Consider the following 21083-nt stretch of genomic DNA (forward strand, 5'->3'; position numbering starts at 1 on the left):
TTGGTTTATAGTTCAAAGGAATAGTTTTAAGTCTCTTTTTGAAATAGCATCTAACTCAGCTTACCTTTCTCCATATGATGTTTGTGGGGTTTTTTTTTTAGATTTTAAACATATAACTTTATTGCCATTGTGATACATTTAACTTGTGTTGTTTTTCATCTTTAGAATAATTGTTTCTCTAATTTACTAAGGATCATATTGAAGTGAACCATGTAAGTGGCATGTATATACTTCTCCATTTACATGTTTAATTATGTAAAAGGCAGGCACAAACACTATAAATGAATTTAATAGATATTAGAACTTAAAAAGTGTGGATCTGAGGTATAGATCTTATCTCTGTATATGTCAGCTAGAGCCACATTCTTTTCCATAGCCATGGGCTATATTACCTGGGCAATACATTATCTTGCTTGTAAGATGAAATTATATTAATTTTACATTATCATTGATATCAGAAAAAATGTAAAGATCATGCAGAACTTTACAGGTAGACGGACTACTTATTTTTTTATATACTTTTTTTATTTTTTATTTTTTTATTTCTCTCCCCCCCTCCCCCTAGTTGTCTGTTCTCTGTCTCTTTGCTGCATGTTCTTTGTCCGCTTCTGTTGTTGTCAGCAGCATGGGAATCTGTGTTTCTTTTTGTTGCTCATCTTGTTGTGTCAGCTCTCTTGTGTGTGTGGCACCATTCCTGGGCAAGCTGCACTTTCTTTTGCGCTGGACGGCTCTCCTTATGGGGCGCACTCCTTGTGCATGGGGTTCCCCTATGCGGGGACACCCCTGCGTGGCAGGGCACTCCTTGCACGCATCAGCACTGTGCGTGGGCCAGCTCCACACAGGTCAAGGAGGCCTGGGATTTGAACTGCGGACCTCCCATGTGGTAGACGGACGCCCTAACCACTGGGCCAAGTCCGCTTCCCTGGACTACTTATTGATGATCAAAATGTACAAACTCTTTACTGGAACTAGTGAATGGGATATGGCCAGAAAAGTCAAAAGATACTTTATTGAAGAAAGAATTGATTTTGCTCATATTGTAATCAAATAATATTAAAATGGCAGCAAAATTATAACTTACTTGGGGGAAAATGTTCAGTCAGTACAAAATTAGGTACGTTGTTTTTGGAAAGGTGTATATATTCGGAATATTAATAAAGATAGTATATCTAAATTATTAGGAGTATATTTTTTAACTTTTTAATTTGAATAATTACAGATTCATAGGAGACTGCAAAGAAATGTACAGAGAAGACCCATGCATTCTTCCCCCAGCCTTGCCCAATTTTAACTTCTTACACAGCTGTAGTAGAATATCAAAACCAAAAAATTGATGTTGGAACAATCCATAGAGAGTCATATGTAGCTTTCTGCAATTTTATCATGGTTAGCCATGCACAGCCATCACCACAATCAAGATACTCAGCAACAAGACTGCCTCTTGTTAACGCCTTTCTAGTCACTCCCTCTCATCGCAAACTCTCCTGGAAACTTCTAATCTGTTCTTCATCTCTATAATTATGTTCATTCATGAGTGTTATGTATATGGGATCATGCAATATTTATCCTTTTGAAGTTGGCTTTTTTTACTCAGGTTCATTCAAATTATTATGTGCATCTACAGTGCATTCCTTTTTATAGTTGAGTAGATTCCATGATAATGGATGCTCCACAATTTGTTTAACCACTTGCCCATTGACTGTCATATGGGTAATTTCCATTTTAGGGCTATTACAAATAAAACTGCTGTGAAGATTCACGTATAAATTTTCAAGTGAACCTAAGTTTTTCTTTCTCTGGGATAAATATACACAAGAGCAATTGCTAGGTCATTTGCTAAGCAATTTTTTTTTTAAAGGAGGTATCAGGGATTGAACCCAGGACCTTGTACATGGGAAGCAGGCACTCAACCCCTGAGCTACATCCATTCCCCTAATCTTTAGCTTTAACCGAAACTGCCAAACTTACCCAGAGCAACTGTACCATTTTACATTCTCACTGGCAAAGTATATCCAATTTCTCTGCATCTTTGCCAGCATTTGGTATTCTCACTGTTTTTCATTTTTGCCATTCTACTGTTCTAATATGCATGTAACAATATCTCATTGTACTTTTAATTTGCATTTCTCTAATGACTAATGATGTTAAACAGCTTTTCAAGTATTTTTGTGCCAATTTGTATATTCTCTTTGGTGAAATGTTTAGGTGTGTCTTTTGCCCATTTTCTAATTGGATTGTTTGGGTTTTTAAATGTTGACTTTTGAGGATTTTTAAAACATATTCTAGATGCAAAGTCTTTGTCAGATATATGATTTGCAAATACTTTCAGGCTATAATTTGTCTCTTTGTCCTTTGAATAATAGGGTCTTTCTCAGAGCAAAGTTTAATTTTGATGGGGTACAATTTATCATTTTTCTCTCTTATGGATCATACTTTTTATCCAGGCCAAGAATTCTGTCTAGTCCTTGGTCCCCACATTTTCTTACATGTTCTTTTCTAGAAGTTTTACATTTAAGTCCATGAAATTTTGAGTTAATTTGTGCATAAGGTGTAAGGTTTAGGTTAATGTTCATTTTTTTCTTTTGGATATAAAATTACTTCACCATTTATTTTAAAAGCCAGCTTTCCTTCATTGAATTGGGTTTGCTTCTTGGTCAAAATTAATTGTGGACCTCTTTCTGAGTTCTCAGTTCTCTGTTGTACTCCATTAATCTCTTGTGTTTATTTCAAGACAGTACCACTTTTTTTTTTTCCAAGTACCACTGCCTTGATTACTAAAGCTATGTAATAATCCTTAACATCGGGGAGAGTAATACCTTCCACTGTTATTCTTTTCCAGAATCATTTCTGATATTCCCTGGCCTTTCCCTTTCTACATAAATGTTATACTAAGCTTGTCTATCTATGACTACAAAGAAACTTGCTGAGATTTTAATATTGCTTTAAATCTATACGTAGCATTTAGGGAGAATTGATATCTTTACTATATTGAGTTCCAATCCATAAGTATGGTATGACTTTCCAAGAATTCATATCTTTTGGGTTTCTTTCATTCGACATTTTCTAATATCATTCAGGTCCTGTACATGTTTTGTTAGGTGAACACACCTAACTCCCATTCTCTTATCCATTCTCCGTTAAAAGGAATCTGGAATCATTGGAGAAATTACTAGTTCCAGGACTGGGGCAGATAACTATAAGCCCTGACTCTGAGAGATTACATTTTCTCCTCCCCTTTACCTCCTTTACCCCCCACCCCAGGACATACATTATTTCTGTTCCTACTTTCTGATAGAAAGATATGGCATCAACCACAGAATTTTATCTGGACTTCTTCATTTACTGTCCCCACGTACATTTTAGAAGTGACTTCAAGCAATGTAGCTTTTAAGCATAAAAAGGTTGAAGAATTTCATGACCTAGCTAGCCAGTGATATATTTGTGTCTTCTTAGGTCTAAGGCAAAGATGTCAAGTATCTACCATCCCATAGTAAATATCACTAAACTATTACAGCCAGTCTTTTCTGGTGCTCAGAATTTATTTCAACAGCTTTTTGAGGAGATTTTGCTGGTCATTCAGAGTAGTGCCTGAGTTAACCCATTTGCCTCTCCTGGTCTGAGAAATTCCTTTTCAACCTTGGATAGGTGCCTTCTTTTCAATCAGGGATGTTCCCCATCCACATTTTATGCCATTTCATAGGCCCAAATATCTTTTCATTGTTTCCTACCTATACTTACCCTTACTTTAGCCATAATACACTTGTTATACAAACATTTATATGCATTTTTTTTTCTTTTATTTATTTTTCTCCCCTTCTCCCCCCCCCAACCCCCCATTGTCTACTCTCTGTGTCCATTTGCTTTGTCTTCTTCTGTGACCGCTTCTATCCTTATCAGCGGCACCGGGAATCTGTGTTTCTTTTTGTTGCTGTCCGTGTGTGCGGCACCATTCCTGGGCAGGCTGCACTTTCTTTTGCCCTGGGCGGCTCTCCTTATGGGGCGCACTCCTTGCACGTGGGGCTCCCCCATGTGGGGGACACCCCTGTGTGGCACTTCTTGCGCACATCAGCACTGCACATGGGCCAACTTAACACAGGTCAAGGAGGGCCAGGGTTTGAACCGTGAACCTCCCATGTGGTAGGCGGATGCCCTATACACTGGGCCAAGTCTGCTTCCCTATATACATTTCTTACTACTAGTCTTTCTGTACTAGGGCAGGTACAATGGTTTATACCACTTTTGTCTCCTTTAAAAATAATCTAATCAATGAATGCGTATTATTGAACAATTACTAACTAGTAGATCTCATCTTAATTGATAAAACTTTAATTTGAAATGGTGACCCATTTACCTGTGTTTCTTTAGGTTCTGATTTCTGCTTTGAACACACTCAATAGCATGGTCCAGAAAATCAAAAGATACTCCTCTGCTTAGGACCATGATAAATATGTTATATCTTTACCTACTTAGGTTGAGCTGTTAAGTTGGAAGCTACAGGTTTGGCTGAAGCTAAAATACACACTGAAATCACTGACTGTGGGGTTTTTTGTTTGTTTTGTTTGTATGCTTTTTATTGTAGATCTGGTAGGTTTCTTAGATTGAGATCTCCGAAAGCCCTGTTTGCATGATAATTCAAATATTTCATGCAACCTATGGTTGCAGGTAACATGGGTGCATTAGATGTGGACATCTAGAGATTTTTACGAAGGATTCTGAATATTCGTTTAATTGTGAATATCATAGACCCATATAAGTCAAAATAGAAAATAAAACATTACCTTTTAAAAGCCACTTAGTGAAATAATACATTCAATTATACAAATATTTATTGAATTCTTCTGGGCCCAGATAACATGTTAAGCTTGAAGATGGGTGCTGGATAGTTGGCAGGCAAGTGATCCATCACAGACATTACTAAGATATGACTGTATTTTTTTCTGATTTTTTTCCCACTGAGTATACACAGCATCTAGAATGCATATACACAGCATCTGGAATGCTTTTCAGTACAGTACTGCAAGAGTTGGCATACGAAAGGAAATGTGGTTACTGTCTCTGCGTAGAGGTGCAGAGACAAATAAGACACAATGCCCACCCCTAGAAGAACAGTCACATTCTAATAGCAGGTACAGATGCTTAACAAGTAGATTCTCAAGTTTGCAGCAGCAGTATAAAGGAAAGAGTGATCTAGAGCAAGAATTTTTTTTTTTTTAAGAGCAAGAATTTTAAACCTTGGTGCCACAAACTTTTAGGAATTGTTTGAATTGTCTATAATTTATGCAAAATGTTTGTGTGTGAATATTTCCTGTTTCTGGGGAGAGAGTTCATATCTCCTTAAGAAAAGGTCTTAAGAAAAGGTGAGGAACCACCTTACTGGGTGGAGGGTAGTCAAGAAAGGATTTGATGCCAGGCTAGGTTTTGAAAATAGACATTTCTTGATGAGCAGACAGAAAATAAATAATATAAAGGCCCAAATAATGACACAGTATGCTGCATGAACTATATGAAATTTCATATTGCCAGGTCTTAAAGTGCTGATGAGACTGGAGAGGCTTGTTCAAATTTGGTCTCATTCCATTCTAAGGGGTTGGATTTTTAAGGTGATGGAAAACTAGTAGAAGGAATTACGCAAGGGAAGATGTGGGACAAATTTTTATATCACACTGTTTAATACTTTGTCATATTATCAACCTAGCTTAATTTTGAAAAGCAAGTAAATGACATTTGATAATTTATAGTACAGTGGTTCTTGACCTCTTTTTCCATTCTGACAGATCTAGGAAATAACCTCACATTTCCATCACTACAACAGTTATTCTCATGGGGAAACAAACCTTGGCAGGCATACCCTACTGAATGATAGCAGTTGCTATTATTAGCAGTAGCTTCTAACACTCTGGCTTTAAATATAACTCCGTAAGTGGTTGATCTGTAAAATAGGACTTATCCTATAAGTCTATAGAAATCTATAAAAAAGAGCTTATCCTTTTATATTGTTAAACCATTTGAAATTGCAGGTATATGATGTTTTTGAGCTACAGAAATAGCACTTTCATATGACTCAATCACATTTTAACCCAGTTTTAAAGGGCTTCTAGCGTATTTGCTTTGGGGATAGATGAGATATGGGGGGGTCTTATATTTATCTATATCTATCTATCTTTTTTTTTTTTGAGGTACCTGAGGCTGGGGATTGAAGCTGGGACCTCATATGTAGGAAGCCAGCAATCAACCACTGAGCCACGTCGGCTCCCCTAAGTTGGTTTTTTTGTTTGTTTGCTTGTTGTTTGTTTTTGTTTTTTCAGGAGGCACCAGGAACCAAAGCTAGGGCCTTCCGTGTAGGAGGCAGGTGCTTAACTACTTGAGTCACATCCACTTTCTCTATTTTTTTAAATAAACTTTTTACTTTAGAACAGTTTTAGAGTAACAAAAAATTGCAAAGATAGTATGAAGAGACCTCGTGTGCCCTACACCCAGTTTCTAACATATAACATTAATATGGTAGATCTGTTAGTATTACTGAACTAATATGGATACAATGTTATTAACTTTAACTAAAGCCCATGCTTTATCCAGATTCCTTCCTGTTTTTCTAAGATCCCATCCAGGATACCACATTATACTTAGTAGTCATGTCTCTTCAGGTGTCTCTTGACTGTTTCTCAGATTTTTCTTTTTTTCGATGACCTTGACAGTTTTGAAGACTACTGGTCAGGTATTTTGTAAAACATCTCTCAATTGGGATTTGTCTGATGATTCTCTAATGATTAAACTGGCGTTATGTGTTCATAGAAGTTAGACCGAATTACATCACCTGATCATTTGGCTGAGGTAGTGTTTCCCTGGTGTCCCCACTGTAAAGTTACACTTTTTTCCCCCCTTTTCTATACGGTACTCTTTGGAAGGAAGTCACTATGAACAGCCAACACTTAAGGAGTGTGACATTATTCTCTACCTCTTTGAGGGCAGAGTTGCCTACATAAATTATTTGTCTATTCTCCCACAATTTTTTATTTATTGAATCATTTACTTATGTAAGTATGGACTCATGGGTATTTATTTTATGTGTAGGTTATAGTCCAGTACTAGCTTATTTATTTTGTTGCTTATTTGTTCCAGCTTTGTCCATTGGGAGTTCTTTCACTTTGCTCCTATGTCCTTTTGACATACCCTGATCATTGTGAGTTTTTGTTGTTGTTTTGAGCACTTCCTTACTTTTTATCACTACAAGATGCTCCAGACTCACCTTGGTTGCCCAGTCCCACAACCAGCTGTTTTTTCAGGGAGCCCTGGTCCCTTTTATTGGAGAATGGTAATAGAAACTAAGACACAGTTACTAGAAGGATTCATTGTTACTGAGGTATCATTTCTTCTAGGCCCTCAGTGGTGATTGAGCAAGAAAAAATATATGTATATACTAATCCATGTATATACACATCTATAAATATTTCTATATGTAACCATCTGTACCTATATTAAGCTATATTGAGTTCATACTGATGTTTCTAATTCTTTTTTAAAAAATCAATTTTATTGGTACATACTAATAAAGCATACAGTTCATCCAAAGTGTACAATCAGTGTTATTTGGTATAATCACAGTTGTGCAATCATCACTTCAGTCATTATTAGAGTATTTTCATTATTTCAATAATAATAAACAAAATTCTTCACTTCTCAGTGATATTTCTAATTCTAATACATAATTTTATGGATCATTCCAGTCTCCTCAATTATCTGTAATCTCTCCCTCCAACAATGAGAAATCTGGCTCCCACCATCTGCCATTAATTTACTTAATTAGATGTATCAGAATTGTTAACCTGTAGCGCACATGAAACAACTTTATTAACTTGAGTACAGTGCTTATATATGGGTTTTTTGCCTTGAGTCTTACAGACTGTTTCCAAAATTATTTAGGTCAACACCTTTCTTCCCACCAACCCCTTCCTTCATATCTATATTAATACAATGAAAGTACTCTTTCTTAAACATTAAATGTGGAAAACTTTTCTGTAAGCTTAGATAATTTTGGTTCTGAAAACAAAATCCAAAAATTTAGAAAATCTAGGTCTTGGTTTTGTCTAGACATCTGTGAGATGTTTTTGTCAGTAAATTCACACAGTAAGTAATTGCATATGTTCCTTCTGTCAGCTTTTAGTTTGGATGCTGAACAGCCTGATTATGATTTGGATTCTGAAGATGAAGTATTTGTGAATAAACTGAAAAAGAAAATGGACATCTACCCCTTGCAATTTGAAGAAATGATTGACCGTCTAGAAAAAGGCAGTGGTCAGCAGGTACAACTTCATTATATTCATAATAAGTATGTGTACATGTATATGGCTGTAAAAGTAAATCTTTTGGTAGAGAAATCATATAATGTTGGAGGGAGATTAAGCATGAAGCTCTGGAATGGGCAAGATGACTTCACATCCCATCTTTGCCATTACTAATTTGTATAATCTTGAGCAATATATTTAAATTTCTCTGTTCCTTAATTTCCCCATCTTTAAAATAGAAATAATAATATAGGATCATTGTGAAGATTAACTAAAATATTATATAGAAAGCCCTTAGCTCAGTGACTGACACGTATAAAATACTCCATTTAAGTTTACTGTTGTTAATACCATCCTTTTATTTATTATTTAAATTTAGAAGTAAAGACTTTAAACTTATAAATGTATTATGTGAAAGTAACATAATGGTTTTACATTTAGCCAGTCAGTCTGCAGGAAGCCAAATTACTACTAAAAGAAGATGATGAATTAATTAGAGAAGTTTATGAATACTGGATTAAAAAGAGAAAAAACTGTCGAGGGCCATCTCTTATCCCATCAGTAAAACAAGAGAAGCGAGATGGTTCTAGCACAAATGACCCATATGTGGCTTTTAGAAGACGCACTGAAAAAATGCAGACTCGAAAAGTAAGTGAATTTGGAAATTGTTTATAGTTATTAATATCTTAATATAAGAAGTCTGTAATTTAGTTTGTGTTTAAATAAGACTTTCTATACAGTTATAATGAAAAATACTAACTTAAAATGAATTAACATTAAGATTTATTACAGAACTGTTAATATCTTTTTTAATGTTAATCCATGTTTAAATCATATACAGTATTAATTTTCTGGTGCTCCATGTGCCATCTCAGTGTCTTTAAATTCTAATCTAACCCTTCGAATATATGTGTATTTATATATCAGCTATGATAAGAATGCTATGGGTTAGAAATGCTTATTGATGTTAAACAAGCAACTTCATATTTGCAGAATCGCAAAAATGATGAAGCCTCTTATGAAAAAATGCTTAAGTTGCGTCGAGATCTTAGTCGGGCTGTTACTATTCTAGAGATGATAAAGAGAAGAGAAAAGAGTAAAAGGGAGCTATTGCACTTAACACTGGAAATTATGGAGAAGAGGTAAAGTATATTTAAATAGTGTTAGGAAATATGGTATCATTAACATTTTGTATATTAAGCTAATTTATTTCCTAAGCAGTTACCTATAATTCCAAAGATATCTTCTTTTAGAAATAGAGACTATTTAAATATGTGGTGTAGTATTTGTATAATTTTATGTATAGTCCTCTTTAATTTATGTAAAAATGAACGGGTTTGGTAAAAAAAAATTTTTTTTTAATTATATATTTTTTAGGAGGTAATGGAGATTGAACCCAGGACCTCATACTTGGGAAGCAGGTACTCAAACACTGAGCTATATCCACTCCCCCATGAAAGTTGGTTTTTTTCATTTGTTTGTTTTGTTTTTTAGGAGGTACAGGGGATCGACCCTGGTACTTCATACATGGGAAGCAGGCATTCAACAACTTGAGCTACACCTGCTCTTCAGTAAAATTTAAATATGTCAGTTATTTCCATTTTGGAGCTTGTTCTTCCATCCTTATTTGATTTGTATGCAGGTTGTGATGGAAGAGGACACTTTTCAGTTGTAAAGTTTTTATTTTATTCGTCTGATGATACTGGTTTTTTTCTTTTTATGTGTATTGGGTTTTTTTTAAAATAGAAAAGTATAATGGCATGGGGGAGGGAAGGCCCATAATCTTACCACTAAAATAACCATTCAGCAGGCTACACAGTGAAAACTACAAGCCTCACTGCTTTATTTCTTAGCCCTCCCCCCAAAAGTAAAATTAGTTATAAAGCACAGGCAATTTAAACAAACAGAAAGTTCCTTAGCACCATTTTATGCAATAATTCCAACTTCCCCACCAAATCTTTCAACAAAATTGCTAAAATCCCAACCTTCCCCCCTCCCACCACAGCCATTTATTTATGGTTCCCAGACGAAATTACTACCCACAAATTAGAAGGAAAAAACAAAAAGAATTATATAATCTTTAATAAACATTGAGTAAATAGTCAAAATTTAATAACTGTAATCTTACCTTAAGTCTAATTGGTGTTTATAATTACATTCTAGTCAGTTATTAGTAGTCATAAGGGTAAGTACTTACAGCACTGACTTTTAAACTTCCTTTTTTTATAATTTCAGGTATAATTTGGGTGACTACAATGGAGAGATCATGTCTGAAGTTATGGCACAGAGACAGCCAATGAAACCTACTTATGCTATCCCCATCATTCCTATTACTAATAGCAATCAGTTTAAACATCAGGAAGCAATGGATGTGAAGGAATTTAAAGTTAATAAGGTGATTAAAGTTTGTGTGATAATAGTGTCTTGAGAGTGGGGGCTGGTATTTTATCATTAGAATGAGCATGAAAAAGAGAAGCACACATGAACCTTAGCATGAAATATGTTCCAAAAACTTTTAACGGTTGTATCATTTATGAAGAGAAGCAGAAATCCGTAATTGTTTATTTTGTGTTATTCCTTATAAAAGGGAATTTTTAAAATTATATCTGATAAAAGGAATATTTCACTGGTAGAGTTATGAGTGTTGAAATACTTCTAACAAAATATAGGGATTTTTGCGGGGGTTAGAAGAATGTGTCCTGTCTGTGGACACATCAGTATTTAAGTGGACAAAAGAATATAAAAGGAAATTGAGGTGTCTCTCTAGAATATTTTGTGATATAGATAATGCTTTAGAAATGGAAATATTTGACAAATTAATACTTAAATACCTCAATTATTGAAGAATAAAATTTATGAGGGAAATAAAATTACTGAAGAGGAACTGAGATAGAGGGCAATGAATTAAGTAAACTCTTCTTGAAAAGTGTCTACCTTAAGAAAGAATATTTTATGTATTTTTTGTGTGAAATTTATTATGAAACTTAAAGTGCACCCTATCAGTTCTATTTGGGGCCATCAGTCTATATCTCTCCTGTGTTGTTTAATGTTGTTTTTTTGTGTGTGTGGTGACAGAAACCTTCAAACCTGAGTATGCAAATTGCCATAGCAGTTATAGCAATCATATCCCCAGCCTGATTTTTCTGTCATAAAGAGCAATGCCAGGGACCATTTTGTGAGGAAACCTAGATATTTATTTTGGTTAAAAAAAAAAAGGGGGGGAGGGTTGCCCTGGTCCTGGCTCTGTCACATGACAAGACACATGGTGCCTCTCCTGGCTCTCCCTTCTCTTCAGGGTTCCATTGATTTCAGCTTCTGGCTGTTGCCTCTGTGACTTTTTCTCTGTGTCTGAATTTCATTCTGCTTATAAAGGACTCTAGTAATAGGATTAAGATACACCTTGAGAAGAATGGGTGCACCAGTTGTTTGAGTGCCTGCTTCCCATGTGCAATGTTCCGGGTTCAAACTCCAGTACCTCCTAAAAAAGCAGGGGGGCAGGGCAATGAGGGAGGGTGAACAAGACAGTTCTTTTCTTTGGCAATCTGGAAAGTTGTGGTTATGCTAAAACTAGTTTACTTTACCCATATAAATGTATCCTCTATAAACACACTTAAGTCTTGTATTTATCTAATGTTTATATTCCACAATTAGAGTTTATTAGTCCTGAGTCCTTTAAAATTTAATGGAGTTTTCCTCTCTTTTAGTCTTTTGTTTTCATTTTTTTGGAGGTACTGGATATTGAACCCAGGACTTTGAACCTGGGAAGCAGGTGCTCAACCACTGGGCTACATCTGCTCCCTCATTTTTAGTATTTTAGGTCCATGATTTCCTTGTCAGAACCCTACATGACTTTGTAGACTACTTCAATGCTTTCCTTAAGCCTTTGTATTTCAAATTAAACTCTTAATTGTTCTTTTCTATAATTTCCTATCCATACCAGAAATGTGAGCCCTCACACTTGAAAGTACTTTACTTTAAATCCCTCCACATTAAAACAAAGTCATTAATGGAGCTGTTTCAGTTACCTTAATTTTGATTGTAGTTTAAGTAATTGGGTCCCAAACTTCATTGAAAATGAATTACACTTGTAAGGAAAATAATGCAGTCTTAAAGCACTGTTGTAGATTACAATTGAGGTCTTTTAAGTAATGTTTTTCATTGCTATAGCCAACTTTTTATTGAAGACTGGCCTGCTAATACAGCAGTAAAAATTGTAAAGAGAGATACGCTGTAGGGAGCAGATATGGCCCAAGCAGTTGGGTGGCCTCCTCCCACATGGGAGGTCATGGGTTCAGTTCCCAGTTCCTCCTGATAAACACAACAAGCAAAACGAGCAATAAATCCACCACAGGGAAGCTAATGAGGCTTGGTGGTTGAGCATTAGCTTCCCACATACAAGGTCCTCGGTTCAATCACCAGCCCCCCGTATCTCAAAAAAAAAAAAAGAGTGAGACACCCTGTAGTATAATAATTAACTTTCCCCTCCCCCCCAAAATGCCATAAATTACATAAAGCTTGACAAAAACATTTTGAATATTTACATACTTGTGATATTTACCATGATTGTTTTCTTTCCAGCCATTGTTGTCTTTTTAAAGATTTATGTATTTATTTCTTCCCACCTGCTCATTGTTTGCGCTTACTGTCTGTTCATCTTCCTTTCAGGAGGCACCGGGAACTGAATCTGGGGGTGTCCCATGTGGGAGGGATGTGCCTAATCATTTGAGCAACCTCTGCTCCCTGCTTTATTGTGTCTCATTATGTTTTCCTCCCCGCGTCTCTTGGTTGTATCATCTTGTTGCATCAGCTCACTGCACCAGCCTGTTGTATCAGCTTGCTTTCTTGCTTGTCTTTAAGAGGCTCTGGGAACTTAACCCGGGAGCTTTGTCACTTGAACCACATCTACTTCCCTCTAGCTGTTGTTTTTGCCTCTTGTTTTTCTTACTCTTGCCTACACATCACATTCATATCTCTTCTAGCCTTTGCCATCATCTGCTATACATATTTCTATAATACCATGTTCCATCAGCTCAGTCCCTTTTTTTTTAATAGCTCAGTCACTCTTGCCTCTGTATTTCATCCTTTGTTTCCCCTACTTAAAGACTGCTTATATTTATCCTCTGAAACTGCTTGAAATTCACCATTCTAGAAAGGATTCATTGTTTAGTTTAGCAAAAGTCCTTACTGCTCTATTTTTATAATCCCACAGTATTGTGGCTTTATTTTCTATGTTAACCATTATTTGTAGTTTTCTTTGTATATATGAAAAATCATTGCAATTATCATTTGTTATTTCTTGAGAGTAAGAATTAGATATCCCTTAGATATCCCTTTTTTCCCCTCTTAGAATTTTCATAGAAAATTTAAAAACAGAGGTACCAAAGATAAATACTGATTACAGTCACAGGACTTCATAAGCTGGAGAACTTCTTTTCCCTTCTTTTACTTTAATTGAAAACAGACTAGTTTCTGGGATTATATTTAGGTTTTAGGAATATATTGATTATTTCACAGAAGCCAACCCCTTTAAGACTTTACAATATGAAATGACCAAACAGAAGAGTCTTACATCTCATAAATATGAATGCCTTTGTTTATAGCAATAAACTTATTTTTAAGACTTCCAGAAAAACTACAGACTTATAGAACATGGTTTCCAGTGTTTAAATAATTCATGGTTTTGTTGCAGCAAGATAAAACTGATCTTATCCGACCGAAACGTAAATATGAAAAGAAGCCCAAAGTCTTACCGTCGTCTGCTGCTGCTACTCCTCAACAGACGAGTCCTGCTGCACTGCCAGTCTTTAATGCTAAAGATTTGAATCAGTATGACTTTCCCAGCTCAGATGAAGAACCTCTCTCCCAGGTAAATAAGAGTTTCTTTGTAAATGTAGAAGAGAAATGAAGGAAATTGCATGTTTTGACCCACTTCATTTATTTTATTTTAAGGTTTTGTCTGGCTCTTCAGAAGCTGAGGAAGAGAATGATCCTGATGGTCCTTTTGCTTTCCGTAGGAAAGCAGGCTGTCAGTACTATGCTGTAAGTTTCATGCTCTCTTTGTAAGTAATACCTGTTTGCCTTTAATTGACAAAATAAAATAATTTGGGTTTTTTTGTTTTTTTTTTTTTAAGCCTCACTTAGACCAAACTGGCAACTGGCCTTGGACTAGTCCTAAAGATGGAGGATTAGGGGATGTGCGATACAGATACTGCTTAACTACTCTCACTGTACCCCAAAGGTGTATTGGATTTGCACGAAGACGGGTTGGGCGCGGTGGAAGGTAAGGTATTTCTCTATTCCCTAATATAGGAATATTTTAGACAGGATAATTAATTCAAAATTTAAATTGAGGTAATCTAAACATCTCGTTTAGTTCCCATTTGCTGTTCTTGTTGACTGAAATAATATTTTCACTTTTCTACCTGTTTCCTGTATAACCATAGCTTTAAATGCCTAACTCCAATGGATCTGCTTTTCTCCCCAAGATTGAAAACCTCAGATAATTATCATGTGATAGAATTCCAAGGAAAGGCAACAGATGAAGACAAGTGTGTGACTGCACAAATTGTATTAAGTTAAAGAAACTATAAAAACTTGTCTCAAGAGTCATGGAATATATTGAAAAAAAAGATTAAATAGGCCAAGAAATGTCATTGTGACTAGTCTCCTGAGTTGTTTAACTTGTCATTGAAAAGGCTCCCAGATCCGTGCATGATCTGATCTTGACAACCCCTTTGTCAGTATCTCAACTCTTCTTTGTTTAAACTAATAGAATCCCATCATATCCTAGAAGCCTTTGTGTGAGAAGTTATTTGTATGAGGAAAAAGAAGAAATTGCAGAACACATCAAAGTAGAGAAAAGGAAAGATGTAATCTCTAATGTGGAAAAAAAAGGCAAAACAGATAATGGTGTCAGGTGCTTCTTTAGCCCTTTTTCTTCTATCATGTTGGTATCATTAGTGGTGAAAGTTGTCTTTGGCTATTTTTTATCCTACTGCTAGCATTAATATTAGCATTTCAAGAGCCTTTAAGAGGAAGTTATAATAGTTAAATACAGGAGCAGATGTAGCTCAGTAGTTGAATACCTGCTTCTCATGTACAAGGTCCTATGTTTGATTCCCGGTACTGCCTAAAAGGAAGCAAACAAATGAAAAAATCAACTCTTTATTGGGAAACGTATGTAGCTCAGTGGTTGAGTACCTACTTCCCATGTATGAGGTCCTGGGTTCAATCTCTGGTACCTCCTTAAAAAAAAAAGAAAAAGTTACGTGAAATAAAAATACAGGGAATTGAATGTGGCTCAACTAATAGAACTTCCGCCTATCATATGGGAGGACCTGGCTTCAATCCCTGGGGCCTCTTGATGAAAAAAAAGAAGAGAAAGCATGCCCACGTGACAATCCAGTGCCCACGCAAGTGCCCATGTGAAAATTGAGCCAATGTTGAGCCAATGCCCTGTGCAAGTGAGTCATGCAGCAACGTGATGACACATCAAAAGAGAGACAAGGGGAGAGTCAAGGTGAAGCACTGCAGGAACCAGGAACTGAGGGAGCGCAGTTGACAGGGAACCTCTCTCCCAATCAGAGGTCTCCAGGATCGAAACTGGCGAATCCTAGAGGAGAGAAAATGAGAAGAAAAGACAGCATAGACAGCAAAAACAGTAGGATGGGAGGAGGGGAAGAGAAAATAAATAAAAATAAATCTTTAAAAAAATACATCCTCTAGTATAGTGGGTCTCAAATATTTTGTTTTATTTATAAGAAATTTTAATCGTATAAAATAACCCAAAGATCATAGTCTTTTATTACTTTCCTCTTCACTCTGTCTTCCACCCCACCCCCAAAGAATAGAATGAAGTTTTTGCTTAAGAGAAAAGTATGTTAACATTTTTAAAAAATGTAATGTAATGGTGTTTTGGTGCTTTGTAATGGAAGTAAAAATCTGTAGCTGAAAAACGGTTTTGAAAATGGTCATGTTATCAGTAACTTAAACTGGTCAATCAACCCATACTTAGAACTTTTAAAAGACTGTTGATGTGATAAAATGAACTGTGTACCTGTTCATTAAGGTGGATTACTCTGTTAGTTTAATAGAGTCGTTACAAAGATAGAGGAAGAACTTTATCAGAAGAGAAGATTTTAGTCTATAGAGTCAAATCATGAAATAATGAATTTTATAGCGTTTACATGTTCAGCATAGGTTGTTTTTGTGTGGAACAGGGAGAGAAAGAAAAATCTTTTTTATATAATCTTTTAAATACTCTTTTAAATGTACATTTCCTGCCTTATTTTTAATAGGGTCTTACTGGACAGAGCACATTCGGACTATGACAGTATGTTTCGCCATCTGGATTTGGAAATGCTTTCCTCCCCACAACATTCTCCAGTCAATCAGTTTGCCAATACCTCAGAAACAAATACCTCGGACAAATCTTTTTCGAAAGACCTCAGTCAGATACTAGTCAATATTAAATCATGTAGATGGCGGCATTTTAGGCCTCGGACACCATCCCTACATGACAGTGACAGTGATGAACTCTCCTGTAGAAAATTATATAGGAGTTTAAATCGAACAGGAACAGCACAACCTGGGACCCAGACATGCAGTACCTCTACGCAAAGTAAAAGTAGCAGTGGTTCAGCACACTTTGGTATGTTTGTTTTTTATCTTGTACATTTCTATGGAATGTCACATTCATCAGTTTTTTAGTATGTGATCTTTTATATTAATGGCTTAAAGTCCTTTTTTCTCAAAATTTACCTAGGTCTGAATATTCATTTGAATCCTTTTGCTGTAGGAATTTGTATATATGGGTCTTCATTTAAATATGCCCACATATGAAGGTGGTTTATTATTTTTTAATGTATGATGTTTGTATTTTGTATGAACTCTGAACCACAAGATCCATCAATTATATTTTCAAACTATTTTTTTTAAAAGATCCTTAAAATTGTTATTGTTTTACATTTGGACACTTCTAGTCTTTAACCTAGGCTTAAAAGTAGAAATCAACAAGGCAGTAGATAAGCATATAGCCTTATCTGCTGATGCAGTAATTCATAATAATTTATAAGAGAAACTAATTTTCCAGAGAATATTTAGGTTAAAGGGTTATTTTAATATTTGGAACCATTTTAAGCTAATACCTACTTTATCATTATGGCTGCATTGTCAAAGGTATCTAAAATAAATGCTATCTATTTAATATTCATTCTTTCTAATTTAGAGCATAAGTTTGTTGTTTAAAGCATATAGATTATAGAAACTCACTGTTAAAATTATGTTACTACAGGGAGCACATGAGGCTCAAGCAGTTGAGCCCCTACTTCCCACATGGGAAGTCCTGGGTTTGGTTCCTGGTGCCTCCTAGAGGGAAAAAAAAAACAACTTAGTTGAGCCAGTGTGGCTCAGTCGTTAAGAGCTGGCTTCCCACAAAAAAAGTCCCAGATTCAAATCCCAAAAGAAAAAAAAATTATGTTACAACAGATTTTTTTAAAGGTTATTTAAATATATATATTGAAAGGACTATAAAGATATTTATCCTTTCCTCCTAATCACTGGTAGGGCTATATTTAAACGTCCTCATAAATATAAAGATTTTAAGGATCTCCATAAGAGGTTCCATAAAATAATTTATTTTGTGGTTAAAAAGCAGCACTTCCCCACCCCACCCGGCAAAAAGTGCTTCTTTAAAATGGAAGTCTTTCTGCTTGTAGAAAAAATAGGCATATTTCAGAAATCAACTAGAAATTCAAGTTCTGCTTAGAGTAGATGTTTGCCCTCTAGTCTGTAGGCCAACAATTATAGTCCCATTTAAATGTACATGAATAGCCTGTTTTTCCTTGCTTTTATTGTCTTAAAAATCAAAATAAAGGACTTTTTAGTATAAAGGAAGACTTACAGTGTAAGTACAGAGATAATAAAAATAAACATTTGTAATAAGTTTTCCCTGATTTTTAAGTTGTTTAAAAATCTTTGAGACTTCTCATAGAAAATGGTCCTTCAATCCCCATCTTCTTTACCTTTTTAAGACAGAGAAGTCAAAATGTGTAAACCATTTTTCTGATCTTATGATTTTTTCTGTGTATATTGTTTTGTTATACTAAAGTGAGCATTATTATTGTAAAGCATACTTGCTTTGAAAATTCTCTCATATTTACCAAAGAACTTAAAATGGTGAACGTTGAACAGTATTACTTCACAAAAGGTTTCACTGAAAAACAATCTTTCAATAATCTGGTGTTTGTATTTCACTTTAATCATTTCCTTCTGTATTTGTGGTACAACTAAAAAAAAGTTTACCAAAAAAAATTTTTTTTCTGTTGCACTTGTTTTAATCTTGGCTTTCAATGAATTTCCCCTTTAAATGTTGCTAGATCTTCCTATACACTTAGAGAATAGATGCCTACAGACTACTATATAGTAACACTATTTATTCCTTCATATTTGTGAATATTCCAGAGATCTAAAACTGATCTCTTTATGCTTTATAAAAGTATATTAGAGTGGAGTCGTATCATATATTCATTTAAGTGAATTCAAATAATAGGCCCCTAGCAGACAAAAGAAAAATTTAGCAGTTCTAGTGTTACACAGGATTCTAAATACCATCCCACTAAAGCAGTGTCTTCTCCAAAGTAAGCCTAAAATGAAAGAAGTAAATCTGTTTTCCCCTCTTTCAGTTTCAGTGCCTGCATTGCCACTTCCTTCGTAGTTTAAGTGGCTCACCCATTGGTCTTCTAGTTTTAAAGATACAGTTTGTTTGTTTTTTTCAGATAGCATGACTCCAAAATACAAACCAAATGACTTCATCTTGTACTCATCCAAAGAAACTTTGATCTATTCTGATGCCAGAGGAAAAACTGGCCCTGTTGGGCTTCTTTAAAGGATGGTGGTATTCCATTATGGCATGCTCTAAAGAAATGTTCAAGGTTTAATTTTGACCATACTGATTTTAGAACTTGATTGTGTGAGATGAGTCAAATGGATTTATTTTCCTGCTGCTTAAGCCAAATACGTGGTTTATAATTTAGCCACTTTTTATTTGATCATTGTTAAAAATATTAATACTTATTCTTAACACGAAAACATAGTGATGCTCTCTGGGCTGTTTTTTCCTTTTTCTAAATAAGGACTTATTACTCTTTTAAATAGGAAATTCTAAATGAGGATATGAGGGGCCCATTCATTTTTTAAAGTGAATGAGCTTTCAACACATCAACTTCTTTAGCCTCTTTCAACTGCTCAGGAGCATTTTTGCTTGGTCCTCCGGATACTCTAAAGAAAAACGTAGTATTGAAGAAATTACTATATGTGTATTTAGAATTTCTAGAACTAGATTTTAGTATTTAAGGATAAAATATTATTTTTTATAACCTGTAGTTGATCTGTGATTTGGACAGTTTCCAAATAGTTTTCTAATGTTTTTTTAATTCATAAAAGCGCCTTTGAAAATTTAGTGTTTGTTCAGTGACCAAGTATTAATTCCCATGTTTTTGAGTTTAGATACCTTTAATATCTTTTTTCATAATTAGAAAGGACTCATGTAATTCACAAAGACTGAAAACAGTAGAAAGCAATTTTAAAACCAAAATTATATGTTTAGGATTTTAATTCCTACTTCCCAATGAAACTAAACCAGCAATAATTTTCTAAGCTCACTTTGCCCTAAATGTGTGATTTATTTTTGTAAGTAAATAATTGGTATGTAGTTAGAATGCTAGGTTCTGAGACGCACTATCCATAGCTTATTCAACTTAATGCCATTTACTTAGGTTGCAACATAAAATTTTAATCTTGCTGTGGAAAAGGAAATGTATATTTGAGCACTGAATATTTTCATTGTTCGATTTTGTAAATCTGCAGGACCTTAATCTCTTTTCCAATTGTGTTTCAAAATACAGAATTTCTTTTATTTACAAAGTAGGTATATTACATAACATCCCCGGCAGTCTGGAATAGTACTTGTAGTAAAATACATTTATAGTTCAGTAGTTACATAGTGAAGTGCAGGAATATTCATGCTAAATGGAATAAATTAAGACTACAAATATCTTGTGTTCAGGTCATTTGCAAGACCTGTCAGTGTTTTGCCACCCAGATAAGTTACATCAAACTTTGTTTTCAGAGTAGATTCCTGAATAAAGGATCATAAACCTCAAAATTATCAAATTGAAGCTTACTAAATAGGGGGATCATACTTTTATAAAACTATCTGAAAGTTCTTTTCATTTTATATTTCTTTAAAGTTACCTTTTTCCTATTAAAAGAAATAGCTGAATCAAGAGTATCTTTTAAAATAGCTCTTTTGGGTTTGGGTTGGGTTGGGTTGGGTTTTGTTTTTTGATTTTTTTAACAAAGTATGTATTTGGTAATCTAGAATCTATCTTCCCAAACTCAATTTTCAAATCTTTTTTTCTAAGCTTCTGTCACCCTCCCACCCCCCACCCCACTGACTCCTTTGATCATTTCATTTGATAAACTCCAGCTAAAGGAGTGTGACTTACAGTGCCTGAACTATAGGTATTCCAGGTGCCAGTGCTGCATGTTTTTTTTTATTCCGAATTTTTAAAAAATAAAATAGCTGAAAAACACACCTCAGCAAGCTCAATTCAAAAGGGTGTTTTTCAGGCACTTTAATCTCATCTAATTCCAACTAACTCAGTTGTTCCTCTAGTGTTCAGAAAGATACACAGATGAATACAGATTAGTTGAATGACATAGGAATGATCTTATTATTATTTTTTTTAAAATGAAAAAGAAAAAAATACTTAATCATGTTTATATCTCACAGTTGGGTAG

General features: G+C 34.9%; 1 protein-coding gene across 5 annotated transcripts in view; it reads left to right on the forward strand.

The window, feature by feature from the left end:
* Positions 1–21083, forward strand: part of EPC1 (enhancer of polycomb homolog 1) — a 104397-nt gene that overhangs the window by 75069 nt on the left and 8245 nt on the right. For all 5 annotated transcript variants that reach the window (XM_058297719.2, XM_004451660.5, XM_058297720.2 and 2 more), the window contains exons 3-10: positions 8155–8300; positions 8724–8930; positions 9276–9424; positions 10518–10677; positions 13972–14148; positions 14232–14321; positions 14414–14562; positions 16580–16932. In XM_058297719.2, the coding sequence (XP_058153702.1) occupies positions 8155–8300; positions 8724–8930; positions 9276–9424; positions 10518–10677; positions 13972–14148; positions 14232–14321; positions 14414–14562; positions 16580–16932 (1431 nt within the window). The remainder of the gene's footprint in view (positions 1–8154; positions 8301–8723; positions 8931–9275; positions 9425–10517; positions 10678–13971; positions 14149–14231; positions 14322–14413; positions 14563–16579; positions 16933–21083) is intronic.

The sequence above is a fragment of the Dasypus novemcinctus genome, chromosome 5, assembly GCF_030445035.2.
Source record: "Dasypus novemcinctus isolate mDasNov1 chromosome 5, mDasNov1.1.hap2, whole genome shotgun sequence".
Classification (NCBI taxonomy): domain Eukaryota; kingdom Metazoa; phylum Chordata; class Mammalia; order Cingulata; family Dasypodidae; genus Dasypus; species Dasypus novemcinctus.